This window comes from Haliotis rufescens, unplaced genomic scaffold, assembly GCF_023055435.1.
Source record: "Haliotis rufescens isolate VD_foot unplaced genomic scaffold, xgHalRufe1.0.p SCAF_2, whole genome shotgun sequence".
In the NCBI taxonomy this organism is placed as follows: domain Eukaryota; kingdom Metazoa; phylum Mollusca; class Gastropoda; order Lepetellida; family Haliotidae; genus Haliotis; species Haliotis rufescens.
In genome coordinates this window covers 74,432,626-74,444,845 of record NW_025963890.1, presented here as the reverse complement: position 1 = coordinate 74,444,845, position 12,220 = coordinate 74,432,626, and the positions used below count along the sequence as shown (strand labels likewise).

At 40.3% G+C, this 12,220-nt stretch overlaps 1 protein-coding gene across 2 annotated transcripts; it reads right to left on the bottom strand.

Moving 5' to 3' along the window:
* Positions 1–810: 810 nt before the first annotated feature.
* Positions 811–11,649, bottom strand: LOC124133257 (BSD domain-containing protein 1-like). Of its 2 annotated transcripts, none has more exons than XM_046497594.2 (9): positions 11,615–11,649; positions 11,077–11,137; positions 9,474–9,590; positions 8,373–8,531; positions 7,549–7,719; positions 7,046–7,187; positions 5,903–6,706; positions 4,457–4,590; positions 811–2,693 (listed from the first exon to the last, which is right to left on the bottom strand). In XM_046497594.2, exons 1-9 carry the CDS (start codon positions 11,623–11,625, stop codon positions 2,667–2,669), a joined length of 1,626 nt encoding a protein of 541 aa, XP_046353550.2. In that variant the 5' UTR covers positions 11,626–11,649; the 3' UTR covers positions 811–2,666. The 2 variants fall into 2 exon arrangements, with proteins under 2 accessions (XP_046353550.2, XP_046353551.2); XM_046497595.2 differs by having other exon boundaries at positions 4,457–4,569.
* Between the last annotated feature and the right edge of the window lie 571 nt (positions 11,650–12,220).

The following is a 12,220-nucleotide window of genomic DNA, read 5'->3' as shown; positions in this document are numbered from 1 at the left end:
CCAAGCGGAGTACCAGAGTTACCGTTCTTAACTAAATGCATATATTACACCCGTTCCTGATACTACAATGACTAATGAAAGATACTGCCAGTTGTTTCAGAGAGTGAAATCAGGATTAGCTGGAAGCACTCATAAAATCACTGTGTAATCACATAGTAATCACTGTGAAGGGAGTGACAAGTACCACAACAAACTACATTGTCAGACTAGAAATAAAATGTTTGCAAGCAAACATAAATCTGTACACATTACTTGTTTTCCTGGTATCTAAATATGTCCAGCTAGAGGTAACAGTACAAACTTATTATGTTTTACTACATCAGGATACCAAGGACATATTACCTTCATACATGATATATACAGCTATTATTACATAACACAATATTAATAGTGAGAAGAGTTTTATTCAAAATACAACCATAGAGGGGTTGGACATGTTTTACTTAAAAGTGAATTTGTTCTCTTGAAAGTGATCATGAAAACTACGAGATGTCTGACTGTTATAGTAAGTCCGGCCAAAATTAATTACCATCATCTAATGAGGCAGGCAAAGATGAAAATATCATATTCTACGTAGTGTTGCCTTTTAAGCAAATGGTTCAGGGTCTACATACTGACTTGGGTCTTCCTGATAGCCAGATGCAGGTATGTACCATGTCTGTGACTTTTATTTCTCATGTTGTGTCTTCCAAATCAAGAAAATAGTTGTGACATCAGTTTCACAATAATAGTGAATCATTTCTTATTAAACAACGCAAATCTGGAAAATAATGCAAGATATAAAGTGTACCAGAAAACCAGGTATCAAATCTTAACTAGCTAGACCCATATCACAGATGAAATTGAAATTGTGAATTATCTGTACAGATAAAGAGCTTAACATAAGGAAATATTTTGCCAAACATTGACCAACAAATAATCCGTATACTTATGTACACAATCACAAAGACAAAAGAAAATCATCATAAACCACATATCTAAAATTCAGAACTATTTCTAAGGACTCCAACACCATAGCTTGCTTAAACATACAAATGAAATTTCATCCATAAAAATAGTTTATGAAAGCACAAATGATTATCCCCCTGTAGGTCAAGTATTCCTCATACAAATGAGTTACTTAATGAAGTCGTCAAACATCTGTAAACAATCTGGAGGTGAGACAAGAAATGATTGAAATCAAACCCTTAAACGTAAGTTTCCCATTGTTTACATATACCCTCAGTAGTGTGAATGTTAGTCCTGCACCATGACCGTGGAATATATTTATTTTATGAAAAAATAATAATCTAGAAATGCATACAAAAGCAAGTCTAGCCAGCTCAAGCTAGCTCTATTCCACAGCATAGGGAATTTTTTTTATTTTTAGAGTCAAGAAGGATATTGTGTTATATAAGATTTCAGAGACTAAATGTTAGTCTATGTGAATGTCTGCATACATATAGCCTGCAGTTGCTATAAAAGAGATATAGGTAGGGATGATATGATATACCCAAATACAGATCATCCTTGGTAATCCAGGGTATTTTATCTCCATTATGTAAGAATAAATACCCTGGACCCCTCAACACCAGTACCGGATTGAACAACATAATGGACTACATTGTATAAAGTCAACACTATCAGTTTGTAGACAATTTGCAAACAAAATATGTTTGTAAAGAATGATGTATATCATGAATATTATCATTGGGCAAGACTATTTCCTCTTTTAGGATTACAGGTTCTTATTTGAAAATCCTAATCGTTAAGTGGGAAAAAAATTAATTAATATTTCTTTTTTTCATCTTCCAAACGTTAAACATGTTGCCATGCGAGCAGTAATAGTAGAAGAACCTTGTCTCATCTCTTTTCCTAATTAGCTGGTTGACAGAATCAGAAAATCATTTGCAAAAAAGGACTTTCGTTGAGATTGATGTCACTGTTCTCATTGATGTCTCAATGGTTTCACTGTACCTTCTTCAGGAGAGGGAACGTGTGTCTCAGATGTGAACATTCATTGACTGACAACTGATTGATTCTGTCACTTTAGCTTTAGGCTTTCAATAGTGCATCTCGTAAAGCTGAGTTAGATGTAACAACTTATCGCTTTGAAAATATGAACAATGTTGTGCCCCTCGTAGATAGAACACTTTTGCATCAGCTGATGATCGATGGTGCATTCCTCCCACAATATTCAACACTGCAGTGTGTGGTGATACAGAAAGGTGATAGTCAAGTTCCCATTTTGCTGTTTGTACCATTGCTGTACCATCTGTATCAGCTTGTATCACAGGAAGCTTCAGAAGCAGATGGCTCACTATATACAAGCACCTGTCTCAGCTGAAGGGAAGCTTCAGACGCAGATGGCTCACTATATACATCAGTGTTCATTCTAGAGCATGGCATTGTGGCATTGCTGCATTTATCTCAATTATGAGAAGAATTATCCAATCATAACCATTATTACAGGCATGTCAAATAATAAACAAATTATTGAAAAAGATGCATCTGCTGCTGTTGTTGGGCTAGCATCACCTCAGACTGACAGCATGTTCAATGGAAAGTAGTTGTCTTTGTTTCTTTGGCTTGTTTTTTAACATGATCCTACTCTTTTGTCACAGTTAGGCCTGTGTTTTTGGCAACTAGAATGAACACTGTCCACATCACACCAGCTGACGGCAGGTCTACTCCCAGCTTTCCCAGTCGTCATCCTGAAAGGTAGAGATCACACATTCAATTAATTACACCAGACTGTCCTGTATCATATGGAAGATAATCAGATCCAGCTACAAACTTCATCAAGACAAACATCATTCATCTAGTCACTGAAAATAGGATCAAACATCTAATTGTTTTTTTCATTTTCTTGTATGATTGTTTATTACGTGCGATGTTTGTAATAGTTTTTGGTTTTTGGTTCTCACTGCTAGAGATGAAAGCTACAATGAGAAATAAAATAAATCATAACCTTAGTTTGACCGACAAGGAGCCATTTGTAAGCTTATTAGTTAGAAATCAAAATAGTTTGCCTTACTTTTCCCATGATCTTTCACTACATGGCAACAGATTCAAACCGAAAGCCGTCACAAGTGAAATTGCCAAAGCTACCAAGTAAACCAGTAATCTCCCATTATCAGGTGGGTGTCAAGCAAAGTTTGTTTGTTTGTTGTTTAACGCCGCACTCAGCAATATTCCAGCTATATGACAGCGGTTTGTAAATAATCAAGCCTGAACCAGACAATCCAGTGATTGACATCCTGAGCATCGATCCACGCCATTGGGATCGATGACATGTATCAACCAAGTCAGCGTGCTTGACCACCCGATCCCGTTAGTCGCCTCTTACGACAAGCATGGGTTGCTGAAGACCTATTCTACCCCGGATCTTCACGGGTCGCCTTTTACGGCAAGCATGGGTTGCTGAAGACCTATTCTACCCCTGATCTTCACGGGTCCCCTTTTACGGCAAGCATGGGTTGCTGAAGACCTATTCTACCCCCGAACTTCACGTCAACCATGGGTTGCTGAAGACCTATTCTACCCCGGATCTTCACGGTGGGACAAGCATGGGTTGCTGAAGACCTATTCTACCCCGGGTATTCACGGGTCGCCTTTTACGGCAAGCATGGGTTGCTGAAGACCTATTCTACCCCGGATCTTCACGGGTTGTCTTTTACGGCAAGCATGGGTCGCTGAAGATCTATTCTACCCCGGATCTTCACGGGGGGACAAGCATGGATTGCTGAAGAACTATTCTACCCCAGATCTTCACTGGGGGACAAGGATGGGTTGCTGAAGACCTATTCTACCCCCGATCTTCACGGGTCTGTCATGCAAAGACAGGGTGGGGTGGGGACAATTTTAATTTTTCAAAATACCCGCTGTAGGTCTCAAGAGATAGGTGCAATGCGTCTGATTGGGAATAGGTTGACAGTAGCCCTGACAAAATGTATTTAGATACACGTACAAAACGATCTTGTCATGCATACACTGAAGTAGACTGAAGTTTTATCTTTATTCAAACATATAAAAGTTATGAAGAAATGCGAACATCAGTGACTTGTCCTGTAACCATGGAGTTACATGTATAGTGAATTTTTTTCATGAAACAATATATTTAATGACTAACCACGGGTCTTGGTAGTACTCTGGGTACCCGGTCCTACTCAGCACCCACCTGACCTGAGATCCCGAGTTACCCGTCCCAGTCCTACCACAACCCCTATAATAAAGGACCAATCCTCTATCATCTACTTTTTGCCAATAAATATAGAGAGAGATATTTCACATGTAGTCTTTTTCTGTATGTCATGACCAAATTGGTAAATAAGTCACACATTTACTATTGTTTACTCAAAACTGAGTCTGATGCTAGAAGTCTTAGATAAGACTGTATTGTTTAGGCACGTGCGTGGATGATAGTCCAATGATATTCGGCCTGGTGTTATTGTGATATTCCAAGAAATCTAGTTACCCCAACATCTTCACTGGTGCCTATTTTCTTGGCAATGGCTTCGGCAGTCTTCAAGTCTTCCTCTGTCAACTCCACATCAAAGTCCTGCTCCCAATCATCATCCACACTTGGTTCTGGAACCAATCGCAGGTAGTCTGTTGTAGCCATGGCAACAGAGACACAACATCAACATGCATGCAGGATAGAAAGAAAAACAAAGCAAAGACACAAAGTCAAAATAATACTCAAAATAGTGAAAAACATAATCATCATATTATGATTGAAAAAAGAAAGGATAGTTAAAAGTCAAATACATAAATAACATATATAGTGTAATTATTAAAAGAAAACATTAGCCTGGTAATACATACACCTGAAAAATAATTAAGCACTACACACTATTTATTTCAATAAAGCCATGTTTTAAAAACTTAAGTATTTATTTTCCGTGAAACACTTTTGTTTTTTGTTTACATAGTGACATGCTCTTACTGAAATTCAGAAATTGAAATGGAGTATGTAGCTGCATGTGGTGTAGCTGTTCCATGGCAACAGTTGCCGCCACATTCAGCTGCTTCCCCTACTTCATATAATCATGACAGTATGACCCTGAACCTGCGGCCACGTGCAGAAACATACACACATGATACAGGCGCCTTTATCCAGCTTTCATCAGGTGTCGATATCATAGCCATGTGTCACAACCACATCAATGTCATGTGTAGATACTTTATAAATATACACGATATAGGAAAATATAGAACATGTAGAAGGGGTGTTGCCTCACTATTTTCCAAGTGTATATGGTCAGTAATATAAGGAAGAGGATCACCTGGTCACTTATTATGAAACAGGGCCTCAAGAAGCTGATACAAACATTCATTTCTAACTATCTTCACTATTCACCATGTTCACGAATTCACAAAGAAAATCTATTGGGGGGGGGGGGGGGAGAAGGGGTCACCCCTCCTTGAATGTTTCTCTAGTTCCAAGTCATGACAACCCTCCCCAGTGTCCCATGACAACCCTCCCTAGTGTCTCATGACAACCCGCCCCAGTGTACCCTGACAACCCTCCCCAGTGTATCATGACAACCCTCCCAAGTGACCTTAGATGTCATCACTTCCGGTTGATCACATGGTAGCTGTGAGAGGGTTGGCTTCACAACTGGTTGGAACAACCTTTTCTTCAGCCTAGACCTTGCACAGCCTCGTTTATGTCAAAAAGTAAGCAGTAAATGCATCAAGGAGTAATGCAGGATAAGTTAAAAAACTACTGAAATAGTAGAAATGATGCCAAAAGACAGTGTCGGGCAGTAGAATCAATAGTATTTGACCCAAACATGCTTCTTCCTTCCTACCCAGTGAAATGTTCTTCCCTTTAGTAATTCTCCCCCGTCCCTCCCTCATAGTAAATGCTCTGTACTCAAGCTGGACTACATCTGAAATGGGAAATCATTATTATTACCTTTATTCCCACTGGAATCTGATGTTGGTGATTCCCGGTCGGATCCCACAACTACCAAGTCTCCTTTCACCTTTGTCTTCAGATCTTCACCATCACCTCCTTTAACAACTGAGTTGTCTCCCTTCCCTGCCTCTTTGGTAGGGGAGGATGGAAGTTCAACACAAGGAGATGATTGTGTCTCAGTAGGCTCAGACTTGTCTTGTACTGAAGGCTTTTCAGTCGTCTGTTCTTTCACAACATCAGCCTGTGTCGTGGTCTGTGGAAGGTCTGCTGATGGTTGTGGAGACTTGGATGAAAGTGCTGAGATTCCAAGATGGTCAGTCGCCAAAGAAGAAACATTCTGTTGGTCAGAGGTCACAGCGGAAACATTATGTTGGTCAGTGGCTACAGTTTGAACAATTGGCAAGTCCTTTGTTTCAATGTCAGTGGAAAGTTTTTCCGAAACCTTGTTCTTTTTAGTTTCTTGTTTTTGTAGACTGGTGACTTCTGCTGGTGACGTACCACTGTCTTGTTCTGCTTCAGTCTCAGGTTTTTTTTGGTCGTTCACATCTTGTAAAGAAACACTCTCATCTGTCCTCTTGTCAGGTGTTCTGTGTTCAGCAGCTAGATCGGACTTACTCTTCACTGACGGACTCTCAGCATCAGGTGCCTTGAGTCTGGATTCCACAGTCTCCGTACTGGAAATGTCCTTGACCTCTACTTCTGGTTCAAGACGTGAGTGTACAGTATCCTCTCCTCGAATGTCCTTCAGTTCTCCAGCAGTCACCGTCTCAAACTCGTCACATTCATCTCCGCTCCAGTCATCTACACAGATATCAAACCAGCACATATCAATATAAAAAACAATGAAAAGAAAACATGGACACCCATCTTATGTAAGAAAGAGACAAAAAATTCATTGGAGTCCTTTTTAAGGATGACAAGTGCGTGACTGACCACTTATTATTCTCGAGGGGGAATATGGGAAGGAGAGGGATTTTAGACAACCTAATGGATCAGACTCAGTGACTTGGTTGTCACTGCATGGGTTATTGCTCATCATATCAGTTACTGGTTTGCAGGCCGCTGCCATATGGCTGGAATACTGATGAGTGTAGCTCTCACTAACAAACACACAAACAATCATACATCCTGACATACTACCTTCCCATCCTAGGCTGTCATCCTCCGTGGGGGTCTCGGCTCGTTTCATCAGCGCCTGTTTGCGAGCCTCGTCCTGCTGGAGCTGGAACACCTTGTAGAAGTACCGCTGCCAGAACTCCGAGTGGGACAGCTCAGAGGGCACCTGCAATAATGCAGTACTGGTTACCATAGTTACAACACAAGTAGGTCACAATACCTTTGTTTCTGGCAACCCCCTTGACCTTGCAAAATAGCTCCTAACAAACGAAGTCTGTTGCCCACTTTTACATAGTTTTTTATACAATCCCAAATGAAAATTCAATTCAGAAAACCATCGAAGAGCTAAAAGGAGTTATGCATCATTTGTGCTGAATGGATACATAATGGTCTGTCTTTGGTACCCCCACTTTCAAGCCTGGGACCCCCAAAAGCATGACTGCGAGTCCCCAGGCCTCACAAATAGAAAGAGCAGGGTAACCCCGCTCCTTAGTTCCCCCACAAGTGCACCTTCTGTTTCAACTCACCAGTTTGGTGTAGAGAGCCCGAACTTCCACCTTCACAACTAGAAGCTCCGAGATGGCTCCTTTCTGCTCCTCTAGATTAAACTTCTCCAGCCACTGCTGGAACTCCTTAGGGGGGCCACTGGGTTCATTCAGGTATGTGCCGGGATCGACCTGGACAGCATGCAGCCGCACCTGAAGTCAGTCAGAAATATTGTCAAACATTTCTGGTACAACCTGTACATGATATAGATCTGAAAACAAGACAGGAATCACATAAAGGAACAGAAAACAATGTCATTGTTTTCGGATAGGACATTAATATCATATATGACAATAATGGACCGAGTATTATACCCACAAAGTCTGAAAGAGGAACAACATGGCTGATGCATAGTCCTGTGGTGTTCGTCCCTGTGATCAAGACTCTTTGTCAGTAAAACCGCCTCCGTGGTCTAGTGGTAGAGCGTCCGCCCGGAGAGCGGAAGGTCCGGGGTTCGATCCCCTGCCGCGTCATACCAAAAGACGTTAAAAGATGGTACTTGTTGTTACCCTGTCTGGCGCTCGACATTAAGGGGCTAAAACAAGGACTGGTCGGCTCGGAGTCAGTATACTGTGTCTGAGTGGGATATTCATGTTAAACTGCGGCATGGTATCTCAGTGAGCTAGCACTATAATTTGGCATCAGTCCGGACTAGTACAAGCAGCCACACAAACACACACACGTACATGCACGTCGCTATATAAGTGCAATAATCTTGGACGCGACGTTAAACCCCATTTCACCTCACCTTTGTCAGTAAATCTGAAGCTGTAACTTAATATCACTGCTCCTACAGAAGTCCTACCTTTGAGCGGTCATACAACATGCCAGCCGTGCCCCGATCTCTTGGCTTGACCGTCTCTTCCTTGTCTTCAGCAGGAATCTTCAGTGCGCTAGACACTCCTTCGAAGAAACCAGTGATGCTCTGCTTCATCTTATCCTTGGCTGCCTCAGTGTTCTCAGCCTAAAAGCAAAGGTTTCCACAACCAAATCATGCAAAACCTTCACACTGAGTCAGTAAGTAGGGTCTAGTGCTGCGTTGAACAGTATTTCAGTTATCTCACAGCTTGATAGGGGACGAAAGCTTGAAGTCATGCAGGTCATTAGCTTGATCCTCACTAGCACAGGTATTGTGCTGTAGTAATTATACCAGGATACAGGATACAATAACCTATATGTTTATTCGACTTGTATAGGCCTACATTGCAATCAACAGATCCTACTGATAAATTCTGAGGTGTCTTAACATTGCATTCAAAGCACTAATGTAAAACTCAGCATTAAAGCATCTTCCTCTATTGGCCCTGTTATCAGTTCTATACAAGTTACCTCTATAAAACTATTATTAACATGAACTGGGAAAAGTTCAATTCCAATTTGGGGATCTGTATTGATATTTACTACAGACTTCGTTCCATATTTGTGGCCTCTGAGCAAGTCTAGAAAAAACCCAGGATCATGTGGATTGCAAGTACTATCATGTATTTTATCAATATGTACATGATGTATCGTTCACAGAAATCCAGGTATATTAAAAAGTAAATGTTTGTTTGTTGTTTAACACCGCACTCAGCAATATTCCAGCTATATGATGGCAGTCTGTAAATAATCGAGTCTGGACCAGACAATCCAGTGATTGATATCACTCATTCAGAATACGATGATAACCAAGTCACTGAGCCTGACCGCCCCATCCCGTTAGTCTCCTCTTACAACAAGCAAAGTCACCTTTTATGGCAAGCCAGGGTTCAATTCAATTCTACCCCGGATCTTCACGGGTCTAAAAATTAAATGTTTTTTGAACATTTGGTTTGTGTGACACAACACTGAATGAGGAAAACATTGGGGAAATCAATTCCTGCTGATGCTGTATAGGTTGTCTGTTTCTCAGGCATGACCAATGTACCTTGAGAGTATCTTGAATCGTGGTGCTGGTGACCTTGACAGCAGCAGTTGTGTCATGTTGCATTGTAGATGTGAATTCTGCCAGATCCTTCTTGACAAAGTCCATGGCCGAGTTTGTCTAGTTTCATAAATGTAGAAAGTATTGTCGATCCAGTTAAATGATTTCATCAAAGATTGATCGGTTTCAGTATCCAACTAAGGAATCATTTATGAAATCATTGATTGATTATTTTCCCAAAATAATGATCATCCTCAGCATCATGAGCCATCCTCTGTATCTCAAGGACTAGCATTTTGGTAACCCTACAATAACCCCTGGATCCATTTCCGTGGTTCTTGCAATCACAAATTACCCATCCTTGAAAATCCCATTTGCCAATTTGATTGGCTATGCTGCTAGGTCTAACGTACCAATCAGAATGCAAGTTACAAACCAGCCTCTATGTTAGGTTTGCAATATCAACAACAAGGCAACCAGTCCCATTGATTATAATCGAGTTTGCGAGAAATCTAACACTGAAAGGCAAAAGAAACCCCTCAAAATCAATTTGATGGAAAGGATGTCTTCATGTTCATTAAAACTGGCAACGGCTTTGATTTCTAGGCAATACAAGATACCTCTGTTACCCATTTCATTTTTGCTCAATGTTTGATTGGTCAGTAAAATTTTAATGAAAATCAAGGGAGGGTAATTTGTGATTGCGAGAACCATGGGAATGGATCCAAGGGGTGGTCAAGGTTTACTGAAATGCAAGCCCTGGAGATATAGAGGATGATAATCATGATCATGAATAGTTCATTACAATGAATTTACTGGGTCTGATAAAACTGACAGGTATTGAAACCCTAAACTCTCACAGGAGACTTTATAGCATATTTCTGTAGTAATGTCTCCATGGCAGAGCATAGTAAAACATCATCTAATGTTTTCGCAAAGATTTGTCTAAATTTATGAATTTTCTATTCTTGTTCTTGTTTGATTGATCATGATGTTTTCAAACCAATGATCAATCTAGAAATTTCAACCAATGCCTTATAACAGTAGAATAAAACTCCATATTATCAATTATATTATAGTTTGGTTGGTTGGTTGGTTGGTTGGTTGGTTTGTTGTTTAACGCCGCACTCAGCAATATTCCAGCTATATGACGGCGGTCTGTAAATAATCAAGTCTGGACCAGACAATCCAGTGATTGATATCATGAGCATCGATCCATGCAATTGGGATCGATGACAGTCATCAACCAATTCAGCGAGCCTGACCCCCCGATCCCGTTAGTCGCCTTTTACGACAAGCATAGTTGCCTTTTACGGCAAGCATGGGTTGCTGAAGACCTATTCTACCCCGGAATCTTCACGGGTCCAATTATATTATAATTTATAGGTACGCAATTTCATTTTGGCTATACAATGACATGTCAACTTTAATGTCAGGGGAAAACCAACACAGATGCAGGTCATTGATGTTTACCACTTTGGCATAAACACACCATCGTGGAGCTGATACATTAAAGATCATTATCGATTATGGAGGCAAAACTGTTTAACAATGAACATGATGGAATCAGAACAGTGACAATGATCAAGTATGACCATATACAAACCTTTTCTTTAGCAGCCTGTAGCCATCCACCCCACCAGGAACCGCCATCACTTGCTCCGCTGCTGTGGAAACATGAAGGAATTGTCTAAAACGATCTCAGTGTCATGTCTATCCATTGAAAGTGATTGATCAGCTGTTGATCAGAAAACAATGACCGACATGAGAAAGATTATTTTATCCTTCTCGGAGTTCTCTACTGTAACCTATATATAACTGGCAGCTGTGGAGAAAATCAAACTTAACATACGATACAAGTTATAAGAGAGATTGTCAATGTCATATTAGAATGTAAGAAGCATGTAGGAGTATTCTGAAAGTAACAAGTCTACGAAATGTAGGCCAAGTAGACAAATTTGCAATCAATTTGGGGGCACTCATCAACGGCCTTTTTCGTAAATGCAACATCTCCTCTTTCATAATTTAGCGATCATTTCAATTAAGAAACAAATAATCATTCATTCTGCAATTTTAAGACGAAAATTCTTCTTGAACAACGCTATAAACGGCCCTTTATTACGTTGCAGTTATTGTCTACTGACCTGTCAGCCATGTTTGTTGTTTTCTAACCTCGTACCCAAAGCGATATGTGAATAAATATCGGAACTATTTTATTGTAATGACTAATATTGCAATGGGCTGTATTGTGTTAGTTGTATGAATGTGTACTCGCATTATATATGTAAGAATGTTATCAACTGTCCCTCTCAAATAGATTATTATTTACACACAGGTTATTTTTAGTAGGCGAGCACGTGATTTACTTGACTGAACTCCTGGATACAGCGCGCAGCGGGATGCGGCCGAACCAGTCTATTCGATTGTAGCCAATCGAATGCCAGCTTTCCTCGTGTGTTTTTAAACTTTTATCGAAGATTGTTGATAATGTGATACCAAAAGGGCTCAAGGATGAACGATATTCTATTTATCACCCAACCTCATTCTTCCAACAATAAAAAAAACAGTGTTTTGAGTGTAAAACGTACAGCCTCTGTGGCAACGCGATTATAGCGAGGACATTTGAATGTGACGTCATGGTAATCGATGGCGTCACAATGGTCAGCAAAGCATTGTGATTCAATTTCATTGTAGGTGATATCGCTTGAATGATTGTCTCGGCCATCCGATATATCTAGACTAATATGTCT